The sequence below is a fragment of the Candoia aspera genome, chromosome 13 (assembly GCF_035149785.1).
Source record: "Candoia aspera isolate rCanAsp1 chromosome 13, rCanAsp1.hap2, whole genome shotgun sequence".
In the NCBI taxonomy this organism is placed as follows: Eukaryota; Metazoa; Chordata; class Lepidosauria; order Squamata; family Boidae; genus Candoia; species Candoia aspera.
In genome coordinates this window covers 422056-437473 of record NC_086165.1, presented here as the reverse complement: position 1 = coordinate 437473, position 15418 = coordinate 422056, and the positions used below count along the sequence as shown (strand labels likewise).

The following is a 15418-nucleotide window of genomic DNA, read 5'->3' as shown; positions in this document are numbered from 1 at the left end:
GGTCATGCCTCACTGATCTATAGTGCAGACAGACATCCACAGGGCGCAGCTCCCTTGTATTCTAAGCCATCGTTTGGATTCTGGTGTTGCTAGGATCCAAGTTCTAGAACTGTATTTCAAGCTAGCTCTGGATCAGTTCTTTTCAACAGAAAGCCCTTTTCAGTTGTGGCTTCCAGAATGAGATTCTCAGCAGCAGCTTGTTTATGTAACCAAAACCTACCTAAGGAGACAGCCAATGCCCACCCACCTAGCATCCTGTCTTCCACGGGGGTAACTACAAGCCCCCGAGGGTGGCCCATCCCCAGCAGGGCACGAAGGGCAAGACCTCTCTGGATGGGGCTTCCTGCAACTACTGGCACTCCATGGAGATTCCAGAGCAGGCCAAAGGCACCTGGGTTGTTTGCTCAGGGCAAAAGTCTTTGTGCATCCCTAGGCAGCTATGACGATGACACAGAAAACATCCCTAACATCTGTAACTTGCAGGAGTTGGGAGGTTGGTCAGGACACAATGCCTCTCTGCGTTCACACCATCCCTTCAGGGCGCACCCAAGAGTCGGAGGATGACCCCCTGCAATGGTGGGGTAGGGAAAACAGTTACCTTCCAGAGCTTTTATCTATAAATACTGCTGGGATCTTGGATGCTGAGGCAGGAAGGGTTAGTTTATGCACACGTTTAATGGGTTTAGGTGTTTTTGGCTATATATGTGTATATCCCACCTTTATTATTTTTATAAGTAACTCAAGGCAGGGAACATACCTAATACTCCTTCCTCCTCCTATTTTCCCCACAACAGCAACCCTGTGAGGTGAGTTGGGCTGAGGGAGTGTGGCTGGCCCAAGGTCACCCAGCTGGCTTTCATGCCTGAGGCAGGACTAGAACTCTCTGTCTCCTGGTTTCCAGCCCAGCACCTTAACCACTAGGCCAAACTGGCTCTTTATGTTTTAAACCACCAGGAATCTGTGTGGAGTTGGTAATATATGAATATAGTGACAATTAACAAACAGAACCCGCAAGAAGCACTTGAGGGCAAATACTATTTCCCAAAAGGCAGGTTGTGTTTGTTCTTGGATCTCCCAGCCATTGTGGATCACCTCACTTGCAGATGTCCTCTGCCTGCTTTATAAGGTTTATTACATTATTTTTGTAATCTTCTCCCTTTTGAAGATTTTGCATCTTATACTGATGTTAAATGTTGCAATGGAGTGAGAATAGCAATTCGTATGCAAACAAAACTAAGTGGGAGGCCATCTCTGCATTTCATTCTCCACCTGGTGACTGGATGCCACTGCTAGAAGAACCTTGGGCCATTTTCTGTCTTGAGGCTCCAGCAGCCTTCAAAATCCGTAGTTCCTTCTCCCTGCCCTCGCCTTCATCCTTGAACCATCACTTCAGCTGGGTGTAAAGCAACTGTGGCCACCCTCCCTGGAGGGCCCCGCCCTACAGCCAGTGACTTTCTCCCGCAGGTCCGCTCCTAGCCCTTGCTCTTCTCCCTGGTCCCCACCCCCACCCCCTTCCTCTTGCCTTGGCCTGGAAAGCCAAGTCCCTCCGTGACCTTTTCCTCTGGTCTCTGCGTGTGGATCTGTCTGAACCAGGCCTGCATGCTGGGCATGTATTCCAGGTCTTTTAAGGCAGCAAATAGAGCAGCAGTGTAAATCTAAAGAAACAAAGTCAGCATCCTTGTTAATCTTAATGTAAATGGGGAATGGCTTCACTTCGCTTTTTAGACACTAGAATTAACAAGGCTGAAAATCAGCCTTGCACTGACTTATCTTTAAAATGAGAGACCTTGGCACGTTCATTTGAACCCCATTCTTTATATTCATGTGCAGATAAGGATTTGCCCAAAATAGACCATGAGAACCTATTAAAATTGTTAAGGATTGACCGAAAACAATAATTACAAAAGGATGGCACATTTATTGCTACATAAATGTTATATACATAGTGTTTTCTGTTACATTGACAGAAAAAGTGTTGAACTTCTTGTTGCTGGTCAAAAAGGTTTATCTGTAACATCTTGAAATTTGACATGGGGTACAAATTTGCAATGAACCAACAATGGGAATTGAGTAACAAGATGAGAAGCAATTCATCTCGGACAAGTAGCTCTTACAATACTCCATAAGGTACTACACAGGATGCTAGAACCCTACTATGCTCTTACAATGCTATTGTAAATTTCTGATATTAATGAACAGGTTATGGTAAATAACCCTACATTTTTTACTACCTAATATAGTAAAATAAAGTAAGAAAATTTTTACTGAAAACCTTTTTTGATTTCAAAAATCTAGAAAGAGTAATATTTAGAATTCAAGAAACTTTCTTACAAGATTATTGTATAAAAGACTAGCTATAGTGAAAAATAAGCCAAATGTTCTCTCTTGGTTTTACAAAGGGAAGCTCCGGGGTGTGCTGCACACAAACTGTGCAGTCCAACAGAGCCAGGCAGCCACCACCAGGCCCAGACAGGGGCAGGGGACCCCCCCACCAGGTGGCCAAGGCTGAAGTCCACTGGCTGAGGAGCACTGAGAAGCGGAAGGAAAAGGGCCACGGAGACTTGCCCAGGGCCACTTCAGGACAGCTGCTCAACAAAACTAGGATTTGTAAGGAACCACCTGAAGCACGCTCTCGCTTGTGCAAGCCAGTCAGAGCCACATCATTTCCAGAGGTGGAGGAGCTATTCAAATCTTTACTGCCTGCTGCCTGTGGGAGAGCATGCTTAGGATTACAGGGCAGGACCATGGCGGTCCTTCCTCTGAGCTGCTACAGCGGAAGACGGTGTTTACGGAAGTTCAGAGGAGGATCGATGGAGGTGGAGTGGCCCAGAGAGATGGCTTACCTGCTGCATGCGCAGCAAAGGGAGCTGACCAGTAAGGGAGGAACCTTCCTTCTCCATAGGGAAGCTAGAAACCAAGCTAGGCATCAGGACAGCCTGAGGGTTCTTCTTGCATCACAGGGACAAAACCAGGCTACTCTCGTAACAGGCCAGGATTTCGACCCAAGTTGTGCTTATATCTGCTTTACTTGTTCTTATAGCTCCAAGGCCAAAGGAATTCTAGACAGGCTTCCTCTCAACCAAAGAGACAAGTTCCCATTACAAGCTCTAGAAGGAAAGGAGCTGTTTGAGGACTTGAAAGACCAAGGACTTTTCAGCTCAAGGAGCACTGTGGCTCTACCATGGCTCCTGCCTGTGACAGAACAAACAGAAGGCTGTGCATAAGAGGGCTGACTGGAGGCAAGTGTTCTTCAAGGTCAAGACATATACCAAGGAAATACATGTCCGATGGCCAAAGAAATGGGAAATGACACACGCCCTTGTCCCTTCTTTAAGACACTTGTAGGTATGGTGGGAATGTGAAGGGTCAGTGGCAGTTGTGGCTTTGTTCTCGGAATGCGCTTCTCAACATCAGTATCTCAACCGAACTATCAGCTTTAAACAGATTGATGTTTCCCTTCATACTGTGGATCTTTATAGGTCCATTACAAATAAATAATGTTTTGTAGTTACAATGCATTTGTCAATTCAGTTTAGGCACAAGGCAATTTCCACACCAAGTGGAGAGATCAGAGTCTCTGATTGTGCTGGAGCGACAGGCTGCTGCTTGCGACAGGCGGACCAAGAGGAAGAGGAGGAGATGTGCCAACCGTCTCAGGGGCCAAAATTCTCTTGGAAGAAGACACTGGCACCATCTCTTCTGAGGCAGGGGATGACCAGTAATTTTTTCAAACGGCCACTTCTGGATTTGTTGCTTCTCCTATTAGATGGTCCTGTTTAATGCTATTTTGAGTGTCCTTGTGAAGAAAAGATCCCCTTCTTGGTCTCTTCCATATGATTCTGGAATTCTGATATGGACATTAAAAGGGCATTGTTGAAGCATTTTTACATTTTACAGTGGAAAACGACGCCTAATCTGTAGTTGGACCAAGCTGCAGAGACTCCGGCTTTTGGATGGGAGAATCTGCTTCCAGCAGGGCCATTTCTCAGAGCTACAAAATCTGAGGCCCCAGAGCTGTAGAGTCCCCGCCCACCCCCAATAAAAGCAAAAAGCATTACTTGGATGTAATTTTTAGCGTGCCAGAAAGAAAATTCTAGACCTGGACTGAAGTAGCATCTGTTACTTTATCCTGGGCTGCAAAACAAGCATCTATGCCAAACAGGTTTGCAAAAAATCAGAAACAAGCCAAGGAATAGAACAGGCTCATTTGTGATTCAGTTGGGAAGTAGGAGAAGAAATGGACAGAACAGTGACCTCAAGCCATGATGGCTGAACACAAGGCTCCTTTGAATCCCACAAAATTAGGTCTCTCACAGTGGCTTTGACCTAGATCCCCCCTCGTGCAAGAAACAGAAACAGTCCCTGGACATTCTGAACGCAGATGCAGATGGACAGATCAAATTCAGTTCTTGTAGATTTTAATACATACCCTTTGTAGAGTATGATTACTGATTTTAACAAATCTTGCTAGGTATCTTGGACTAAAACAGTAAAGGCCTCCATCGTGTTTTAAACACAAAGTCTGGGTTTTGTGATGCCGCAGCTCAAATCAACACATAGCATAACTGAAGAGTCTTTGCTTTTCACCATATCCTGTGTGCCCAACACACACACACACACACACACACCGCAGACATAAAACACGTCACCTGGTTGATGTTCACATATGTCCCATTGGGTTGGCAGTTTCACTAAGCGCTGGATGGCTTCCTGGATGGGGGGTCGGTGGCTCTGCTGATACAACAGAACCTTTTTCCTCTTCCCTTCGTTTAAGGCAGGCTGCTTTGGGGTTTAGGTTCCTCTCTAGAAGCAATGGCAAAAATAAACGACTGTAGGAATGCATGGGAAATACCTCTGTTTGCTGCTAGTACTGAAGACAGGGAGCTGAACTGAGCACTTGGCTCTACATTTGGGGGCAGATTTGCAGAAAAGCACTTGCATGTTACGCCTTCTCATCTACGCTCTTTGCAAACTGCTCCCCCATACAGATGTGCATGGGAACTCCTGGCTTCCGCTCTTTAGAACTTCTGGTGAGGTATAACCTGTTCTTGTAGTAAACTAGGAGCCAGTCTGCTCAAAAGTGTATTTTCAATAGGACAAGTTATTACATTTGTAACCTGCCCTCCCTTCAAAGAATGCAGGGCTGCTTAAATGGTTCTTGACAGTCCCGTGAGGGTCAAGCAAGGGGCTGAAGAACAAGGCTTGGATAGGAGCCATCACACCCAATCCTCCAAGAGAAAGGATATGAAAAACAGGGAGAGAGGGTATTCCTCCCCACAGACAGTTCCCAATTCTTGTTACTTTACAAGATCCCTGAGGCGGGGAAAGAGAATAAAAATTAGGTCAAGTCGCTAGCATAAACAGTGAAATGAATGAGATGTCAGTACTTCAGGCCCCTGAGAAGATACTACTGCTGACACCATCAGCATCTCAAGGACGTTTATATACACATCCCAGAAACGCATCAGCAGAGAACGCACAATGGGACCCACAGGTGAGTCCAGCTCGTCTCCTCGAAGAAACACACCCCCCCCCCTTGAGCAGGAGGTGGGAGGCTTCGATGTCAGCACCATCATTTCTGAGATAAAAGAAGCCTGCCTGTTAGTGGTCAACTGTCATTTCAGTTCCACCAGAGGAGGCGATTCTAAAGAACTGGGCTTGCTTTATCACCTGACCTCTGGAAAGGATTGTTCAAATCTGAAATGGACAGAATATGGATTTGTTGCTGTAGATTACTTTCAGTTGCAGCTGGTGACCCCTGGAAGTCAGGCAAATCCTGTAAGAATCACAATAAATGGACTTGACAGAACGTAATTTAAAAAAAAATGCCTGTGTTTCCAACACAAGGCTCTGGGGGCGAAGTGCAGAGGTCAGTTTGACGATGCCTGAGAAGGGGAGAGCCTAGATTGGCTTGGAGTCCCAGGCAGTCAGTAGATGCAAAGATGAATTCCAGGTCAGTTTTCCCTGTGGCCATAAAAGAGCCAAGAGAACTAATGAATGCTCAACTTCATCCCTTCTTTCCTTTATATTTCTATTTGCAAGGACAGGCAATAACAGACAGTTGGAACATTTGGGAGTAATATTTGTAGCATTAAGCATCTTGGGAAAGAGAAAAGAGTTACAAAAGCACAATTGTTGAACTTGAGGCTGCCAGACTCAAGGCTGTAGGAAGGAAGCAACCTGCTCTAACCCCAGAACATCCTGGTGCTGTTTTCCACCCACAGGAGGACCAGGATGCAATCCCATAACTGGAACAAAGCACGTGCAGCCCTCCTTGTAGTTTGGGCTTGGCGAGTCTGAGGATATCCCTAACTTGGTGTAGGAGGGCTGGACTTCATACATCCAAATGCTAATGGGTAGGCAAAGATCTATGGGCTGACAACCATAACTAACTCACCCTAAAAGCTTGCAAATTATGATATCAAGAAAAGAAGTAAATGGAGGGCTAGAGAAGAAAAAGTACCAGCTGAAGGGAAGAGGTCTGGACCAAGACCTCCTCCCTTGAGGAAGATGGGTCTGGCCAGACCGAATCCTTTTTTCCTGCTATCCTGGCAACACAAACCCTACCCAGCCTGAGATGGAAAGCAAGCCACTTTTGCCTTCAGGAGCCTGGCTGAAGTTCTGGGCGAAGGGCCTTAAGCCCCCCAGAGCTCACCTCGGACCTGCTGCTCCAGACTGAGGATGACTGCCACAGCCTGGTGAAGGATCAGCAACTTGGTCTGGGGCTTTTCACTCTTCAGGTGAAGCTGACACATCCGCCCCAGCTCCTTGAATGCTTCGTTGATGTCGCGGACACGCAAGCGCTCGCGGGCATTGTTGGCCATCCGCCGTTCCCGCTCCCGTTCCAGCTTCTGCTCTGGGTTCAACTCCTCATCTTCATTAGTGCTACTTTTGAGACAAAAACAGAAGGGAAAGGCATTGGGAGACATTATTCTCCCATGTTTCCAAAGGTTGTCCCATTGCCTACAACTGGCAGGTTTTTTCAAAGCAACATCCACAACAGCACACAGTTCCATGCTCAGTCTGCACAAGGGCCACGGAATGTATACGTTCCGCCACAGACACTGTGCTTTTGTTCCCCAGGGGGTTCCTTTTGGCTGCTCTCTTACACGTGGGGGAATGGCACAAACCTCACAGCCTGTCCAGCTATACGGGGAGGTACCTGGCTACTTCTGTTCCGGTCACGGTGAGGTTGCCAATATGGCGTTTCCTCTTGCCTTGCTAGCTATTTCCATGGGAGCCACGCTTCTTAAGATGAAGGAATGCGCTGCTTTCTTTGGACAGCAAGGTGATCTGCGTCAGATGGACTGAGAGCCTTCAGAAGTGGCAACAGACTATAGTATTCCTGTCCTTTGCTAGGCAGGGAGAAGTAGGGTCTACCTAAGAAGGAAACCGGACCTTCATCCAACCCCGACAGACTGCCTGTACCCAGAAGACTGCCCGCTTCCCAACCTGAAGGGCATGCCATGATGCCCAGGCCTCAACTGAAGGGTAATCAAGACTGTCTCTCCTGCCCATCGAGAGGATGGCCAGCCTCATGTGTTTGGAAATGGAGAGGATTCCTCACTGGATTCCTTTCCTATTCCATGTTCTCTCACCTCGAGATCCAACTGATCCCTGCAATTGGCATATACCAAGAAACTAGTTTTATTACTCAGGAGGTATTCTGATCCAGGCAGAGAGCTTGATTTCTGAACGATGGGACGCTGGGAAAGAGGCTACCTTGTCCTGCCTCTTGAGGAGATTTTGATGTCCTTTTGGGAAGACTCATCATCAGATTTCATGTCATCAGAGGATGCAGGTTCATGTGCATTTTCATCTTTCTCCTTGTGCTCTGACTTGATCTCCACCGGGCCCAATGCTACTGATGGGGTTGGCAGCCCAGCGGACAGCGCTGCAAGAAAACCCGACAAAGCGCAACAATCAACAAAACAACCGTGGCCTCTGGATGAGAGAAATGGATAAAAGAAGCAGTTACTAATCCTCTTAATGGAGGGCACTTCAGGAAAAATCTAAAGCAAACAGAAAGTGGTTAATTCCTATGAAACAGAGCTAGGACACATTTAAAGAGTTACAATTTGAAAGTCATGGCAAGAGGTACTGCAAAAAGGCAGATTACTGGAGGGTGGGAGGCTCGGGGTGCTGCGGACTTCTTTAATTTGCACCCGAGAAATGTCCTGAGCGGAATGAGAATCCAAGCGCTATTGCAAGCCCTCTGCGGAGTCTCCACATCAGCTGGTCTGATAGAGGAATGGAGCGTTCTGAACACCCCGGAGGGTTCCATTCCCAAGAGAGACAGTTCTGTGCATACCAAGTGCCAGGGCTCAGGAGGAAGGGGACTGGAAACAAAGCTGCCGGAAGAGCAACGCCCTGCTCTAACAGTACGGTGCAACTCACTTGGAGTACTTTGCACCGCTCTGGTCCCTACACCTTAAGAAGAATATTACGATTCCATAAAGAGCAACCAAAATGATTGCTGGCAACAAAAGCTCTTCCATGAGGAAGGTAAAACATCCTAGTTCAGAAAGACAACATATGAAGGGTGTGTGCGTGTGCGTGTGTGTTGGGGGAACAGGTAACAGAGGAATATGAAATAATGCATGGTGAGGGAAATGAAGACAGCCACAAGTTTTTCTTTCTCTAGAAATATTAGAACTTGGGCTGATCCACTAAGCTAAATGTGGCTGGGATGCGAGAAGTTCTTTATCCAACGCATAAGCAAGCGAGAGCAATCTCTTAGTTGGCAAGGAGAGGAGTTTTGTAGTCCCATGAAAAGGGCTTACTGCCGTTACTCCTTTCACAAAGATTCCCACTGAATTTCCTGACTGAAGAAAAAACTAGTTGAAATGTGACTCAACCCACCTCTATAGCTGTCTTGTGTTTTATGGTTTAGTTCTGTACTCTGGGCAGGAACGGGGTTACACAACCCTGAATGGTTGCTACCAAGGCTGACACCGTCTTCCCGATGAGTGCTGACCTAAGACAAAGAAAGTGCAGACGCCGATCGTCATTCAGCCAGGGAAAGGGGTCACAAGTGCAATCAACCTGGGAGATTTTGCCACTATGCTGACTGCAGTCCTACAGCAGGAATCACATGCAGATGCCATTAGAAAGCTGTGGGAACTCAGTGGGACTGGCTTCTGAATCAGCAGGTTTAGGGAGCCCAAACCAAGCAAAATAAATGGCATTGCCATCAACGTATTTACAAATGACATACCACCCAAACAAAATAATAATGTCCTTAAACAAGAGTCCCAGCACATAAAGCAAATCCAACAGATTCCATTAAAGGGAATCCCAACTATTTACGAGAGGGAGACTCATGTGAGTGGTTGGAACAGCAGGTGGACATGGTGGCCAGGAGGGCTTTTGCAGAGCTATGACTGGCCAAGCCCGAGCGTGGCCATTCCTGCTACAGACGAAGTGTTGGAGCGTGCCTGCCCTCATTGGGACTATCACGAGGTGGACGTCCTTGAAGGCCATCCGAAAACTACAGCCAGTGCAGAATGCGGCAGTCCACCCACTACCCAGGACTTTCTGCTCCAGCCACATGACGCCAGCACGGGAGCTGCACTGGCAACTGGTTGGTTTCTGGGTGCGCTTCAGGGTGCCGGTGGCCACCTTTAAAGCCCTGCCTGGTGGGTGGCCTGGTTATCTGCCAGTCAGCCAGCTACAACAGACCTTCCTGCTCAAGATGTGCCAGCAGAGGGGGCTCGCTGAGAGACTCTACACCTCAGGAGTCAGAACAAGCACTTCCTGCAGGAGCTGCCCCCCGCCCCAGAAGCACGACTGGCACCCTCGCTGCTGACGTTTGGGGAGGAAGAGAAGACACGGCTGTTCCAAAGAGCCTGTGGGACAGTGGAGTGACAGGCTGCGCCTGGAATGAGCCACGGTGCCCCTCCTAGAAGCATGACATGGAATGTACCGTAGACTAGGATACTGATCTTACAATATTTATGCCTGACTGACCACAGAATCAGAGAATGGCAAGGAACCTTAGAGTTCTTCCATTCCAGCCCCCTGCTTGGTGCAGGATCCACTACAGCGTCTCTGACAGATGACTCTCCACTTTGTGTCGTGCCACATGTACACTGTTTGATGGTAGTCTTATATGCTAATTACAGTCGCACAACTGAAATGGCACAAATCCACCTGAAATCAACAATAACAACTCCCTGAAAGATTTAGCTGTGTTTAGAAAGGGAGCTGCTCAGGGACTCTTCTTCCCATTTTGGCTGAGGGCATTTCTGTTACTCTAGTTCATTTTTGGCTCTAATTAGTGGAGTTTAGGTATTTCTAAAGGTAAACTAGAATACACTTTCAAGTGACCTTGAAAGACTAAAGTTTTTCACCAAATGAATACTGAAAATTTAACAGACCTCCACTCCCAGTTAAGATGCAGGAAATGAATTTTCATGCTGGCTAAGGAATAAAATAAGCTGCTACAATGGAACATACACAAATGACAACAATGGATATTGGTTTCCCTTATCCTGTTTCTTCCTCCAGCAGGTAGATGTCTGCCTGATGAACTCCTGCCTACAAACTGCACTTCAGCCATGTGAATAAAGGGGGCAGTCTGAAAGGGCTGAGCCCTGGCCCCACTTCCAAGTCCTCCCCTCCCCAGCCTGCCAGTTAGAAGAGGCATCTTCTTCCCCCAAGACCAGATCCTCTCTCCCATGAGGCCTCTGGGGGGAAAAATCCCACATCTTCCTGAGCAGGTCCTAGAGGCAGCTGGCCAGGGCTGAGTGGTAGGGCTGTGTGTGTGCGTGTGTGAGTGAGAAAGGGAGGCGCGACAGCATAAAAGAAGGAAGCCGGTTATGAGAAGGAATGGGACCCCAACAGAGGGAATTGCCCTCTGCCAGGTGTCACTGGCTGGACTAAAAACAGGGGATTAAGGAAGGGGTGCTCAGTCACAAGGGTCCCCCCTCCTCTCTGGCTTTGGGCTGGAGCTTGCCAATCCTGCTACCCGCCCCCATTTGCTTGCTTAGGGACTGGCCTATCCTGACTGACAGCTTGCCAGGCTGAAGAAGCTGAGAGGAGGGGCAGGTGGTCCTGCCTTCTCAAAGAATGAAGTTAACTCTTTCCTGTTGGCTCCTCTGATGATCAAGGCAACTGAGCTTTACCAGCAGTTTTTGTATAAATCACTGCCTCACCCAGATGTGATTCAAATGCTTATTTTATGAAGTCACACTTTCCAAAACTTAGATGAAAGCTAAAAGGAAACATAAGCCCTGGCATTAGACCGAGGAGATCAGGTTAAAGGCATATTATGCTTTAAACAATTTTCAAGAGCAACAAACCACACGCCTGAAAGAGTATCAGGCCTAGATCTTTTGTCCTTTGCTGACCACCCTCCTCCTCAATTTGATGGCTACTCTGCTTCACCCATACACATCTGCAGCCAGCTACATTCCAGTATGCCTCAATATTCCTTCAAAAGAAACAAAACGTACTGAGGGTTGACAACAAAGACTCAGAATAACTGCAGGGGAATGGAATTCAGAAGAAAATATACCGAGAATCGTATTAGAATAGATGTTATCCTGCACGCAAATCTGAGCTGAATTCTGCCCTCCCCCCAAGGAAAGCTTGTTTTTCCACCGTAAAGTTTTCAACTTCTGTGCATGTGGACACATTAAGTTGTTTGCTTCATTGCAGCTTCTTTCTATAGCAAAATACATGAGTAAGCCACCAATGCTTACCAGAATGAATATGAATGGAATTTTGATGTACAAATGGAAAAAAGTGAAGCCATCCTGACTGCTGTATTACATCCCCTTCAATAATCAAGCTGTGCTTAGTGACTAGTGCTACTGGATGGAGGAGGTAAACTGAGGTGGAATCCTGCCTTCATTATGAAATGCCCAGCTGCTAATGGGTTCCAGGCAGGGAAGTTTTCTTGTAGAGGGGACTGGTCTGCTGCCCAGAGATACCTTGGGTTGGGCGGCTATAAATAAATAAGGATACACCTGGAATCTGTGGAGTGTTCGCCTGGCCAACAATTTCAGGTCTGCCCTTCTCTACACTTATTCTTGTTAAAACCACGTCTCCTCCTCCATTTCTTGATCAACTTGGCACCTGAATAATGACCACTACTGATCAGCCTCAAGCATTCACACACCAGTTCTACTGAAATAAGGAAAACAAGGAAAAAGGAAAGGAGATGAGTTTGGCTAATAAGGAAAGATGTGAACCTCACCATCGAACCTTGTCTGCTGGCTGTGACAAGGCTGGGCGTGCCGTAAGTGGCACTCAAAACGCTCACAGGCCTGTTGTGGGAGGGCCCCAGTAAGCCCTCCACCTCTCCGTGGGCACCCACCAGGCTCGTTGAAGGCCCCACAGCGTGATTTCTCAGCACGTTGATGGCATCATCGAGTCTGTCCAAGCGATCTTCCATTCGGGACTGCTGTTGGGATTTAGGATGGCACAAAGGTCATTTATTGCACACAGCTCTTTATTCCATCCTATTCTCAACCATTCTACAACAGGAAATGGGAAAGGCAGCGAGCAGTATCAAAGGGGCTTCCAAAGCAGCTGGAAGCACAATCAGCAATTATTCAAGAGCGTAACGCTTCTGCCTCCAAAACAGAAGAGAAGTGAATTACAAAACTAACGTTGTTTAGTATTCTAGAATAAAGCTTAAAGGAAAGGGGGGGAGCAAAAAAGCAAAACTCTCAATGTGGATTAAAAAGGAAAAACGGTGGCCTAATTTGACAGTTTGGGCAAGATGGCTGTTTTCTAGGCAACGAATGACAGCAAGCATGAATAGCCAACGAACAGAGGAGATCAAGATTAAAAACCAGATCAGGGTTTCACCGCACCTGAGAGCTCTTCCTCTCCACCCAAAGTGCCCCTCCTCCCCGGGCCCATTTACTCTTCCTCAGCCGTTCCCGAGAGCAGCGCCAGGCCTCTCTGGCCCTTATCTGCCCCAACAGAAAGACGCTGCTGTGAATAAGCATGGTAGGCATAAGCTGGGCACATCTTCCACAGTGGGCTTCCTCATTTGGATCTTGCTCTCTTCCCAAAGAGTTTAGAATGGGATTTGAGCATTACTGCCATTATGCAAAATGCAGGAAGAAGGGTCAAGACAGAGCAGTTTGCTTTTAGGACTAACCTCCTGAACCAGATTTTCCTGATTTCATGCCAGCGTTTATCTACTACATTTACTGATGATTGAAATAAAGTATGCAAAAGCTCATTCAAACTTAAAGCCTTTCCACAAGTTGAAAAGACAAACTGATGGAAGGAAGAGATGCATCAGCTGTGTCATATTAAATGGAGTGGGCTGTTACTTTTAAAAATCTGTAAGTAGAGTTAACTGGAAAAAAAAAAAAACAAGGCACTCTCTAAAGAGAAATAGTACCTCACAGACATCCTTTAAGAAGGACATAGCATCTTGCAAATGCTCGTGAAGTTGTTGCTCAACTCGATTTTTCTGGCAAAGTCAAGACAGAACAGAAAGCAAAGCACAAGTTAAGTAACAATAAAGAGGTGAGGTCAACAGCTGGTGCGCATGTCAGCCTCAGTGGTTAGTTAAGTTAATTCCATGAAGATTTAATTAAACTCAGAAATGAGGGGATAAAATGCTGTACACTACAGCAATCTCTACAGACTGCTTATGTACATTTGCAATGGATGGCAGTAACCAAATTACTGTATTTGTTAGCTGCATGAGAAAAACGTTACCTTGGGAGATCTTAAAAAGACGCAAAAAGCTTTATCAATATGTACACATTATTTTTTGCTTCCACACCTAGTACTAGCCTGACAGCTGCACTTGACTGGGGCAGCTATCTACAGTAATACCTACTCACATCTTTAGGCAGCACACAAACAAGGCATTTAGGGAAGATCAGGGACGCAGACTGGTACTTTCCTTTCATTCTCCACAGCCAAGTCCTCTGAGCCCAGGGATGGCACACAGCTATCTGGAGCAACCATTCTAGTTTTATCTGCCGTGGATTTCACTGAACACCTTTTAGGTTGATGGCGATCACACACATCCCATTTCCTTCTGTACACTTCTTTCCCTTTACCCATAATTTTTCTGTGCTGGAGAGCCCAAAATGGTGCCCCCCCTCTAGTTACACTGATTGTCTTTTGGGCATATTTCCAAATTCTACAATATCTTTTGAGACCGATGGCCCATAAAAAAAATAGAAGCTAATGTAGTAATGTAAGTTGCAAGCAGGAAAAAAAGCCACTTTATACCATTTTTCAAATCAATGTAGGAACTCCACACCTCTCAAAGGCAAAGCTTCTCTTGTTTTTATATTGCAGTTTTAACCACTGCTTCGGGGTTTTTTTTTAAAGGAACCATGATTTTAATGCAGGGTAAGCTTTCCTGGGAAAAATGGTTTTGAAAGACAACTTACACAAAAATAAACATCTTGGTTTTGTTTGAGGAAGTAAGTGTATGAGCAAGGTTTCTTTTAATAAAAATCTGTTACATTATGGTAAAAAAAGATCCCTCCAAGGGATTATAAAAAGCATAAGACAAAAAAAAATAATGAAATATTTTCCCCAAGTTCTTTTCTTGCAGCTATCATCCTCAGAACTAGCTGGTGGCTTATAAAAAGGAAGAACTTTTTTTTTAAAAGCACAATCCAATCATCTGTTTTCAGCCTCAATGTCTGAAGCTCAAGGAAGAGATGGTGAGAGACCCAGCCTGCTGGTTTGGCCCTGCTCTTGGGAAGACAGCCATTCAGGATCACATCCCTCCTAATCGCTTTACTCAACAAAACCGGAAAGCCATTGTGTGGCGACTGAGTTGCCCAGTGATCCTTACCAAGGAGTGTAAAGAATTTTCATAGCTTGGAGACGAAGGGGTTTGTCCTCCAGTTCTTGACCAATGACCAGCACCTGTCAAAATCAACATGGTTGAAACATGGCATGCGCAGGAGAAACTGGCCATACCGCTGCCAATCTCTTACTGGCTCATAAAGGACTTTCTCTTATTTTTATATGCAATTTGGAATGAGTTTCTTTGTGGAGCCCAGCAAGGATCAAGCCCAGAATGCTGACTGACAACTGGGGGTGGGTGGGGGCGGGGATAAGCGCCCCAGAAATGGAATGACCAGCTCCCAATGTCTGAAATGGGAGCACCTCAACAGTGCAGTATCGAGTTGTTGGTTTGTGTTTGCAATAGTTGTCGTAAGTTCTCCTAGGGAAATACCACTAACATTTGCCAATGATTCCTCCCCTGGAAAAGAACTCCCTTCTCCTCAAGGCGTGACGCACCAAGGAGATATCTTCATGGCCTGGAGGTGTTTTGCAGGGACAACTTTGCTTCCAGCGTCCACCCAGGCACAGGCACTCGGGCCCTCCGAGCAGCAGCAGCAGCAGCAGCAGCAGCAGCAGCAGCAGCAGGAGGTTTTTTTTCCTGTCCAAACATCCTGCGCAGAAGGACAAGGAC

General features: G+C 46.5%; 1 protein-coding gene across 6 annotated transcripts in view; it reads right to left on the bottom strand.

The window, feature by feature from the left end:
• Positions 1 to 1898: 1898 nt before the first annotated feature.
• Positions 1899 to 15418, bottom strand: part of TCF12 (transcription factor 12) — a 108413-nt gene continuing 94893 nt past the window's right edge. For 3 of the 6 annotated variants that reach the window (XM_063314503.1, XM_063314498.1, XM_063314502.1), the window contains 8 exons: positions 14792 to 14865; positions 13367 to 13438; positions 12203 to 12409; positions 8863 to 8977; positions 7723 to 7894; positions 6656 to 6888; positions 4650 to 4803; positions 1899 to 3847 (listed from right to left, as the gene is read on the bottom strand). In XM_063314503.1, the coding sequence (XP_063170573.1) occupies positions 4661 to 4803; positions 6656 to 6888; positions 7723 to 7894; positions 8863 to 8977; positions 12203 to 12409; positions 13367 to 13438; positions 14792 to 14865 (1016 nt within the window). In that variant the 3' untranslated portion in view covers positions 1899 to 3847; positions 4650 to 4660. The remainder of the gene's footprint in view (positions 3848 to 4649; positions 4804 to 6655; positions 6889 to 7722; positions 7895 to 8862; positions 8978 to 12202; positions 12410 to 13366; positions 13439 to 14791; positions 14866 to 15418) is intronic. The other 3 variants (XM_063314499.1, XM_063314501.1, XM_063314500.1) reach the window with 3 other exon arrangements.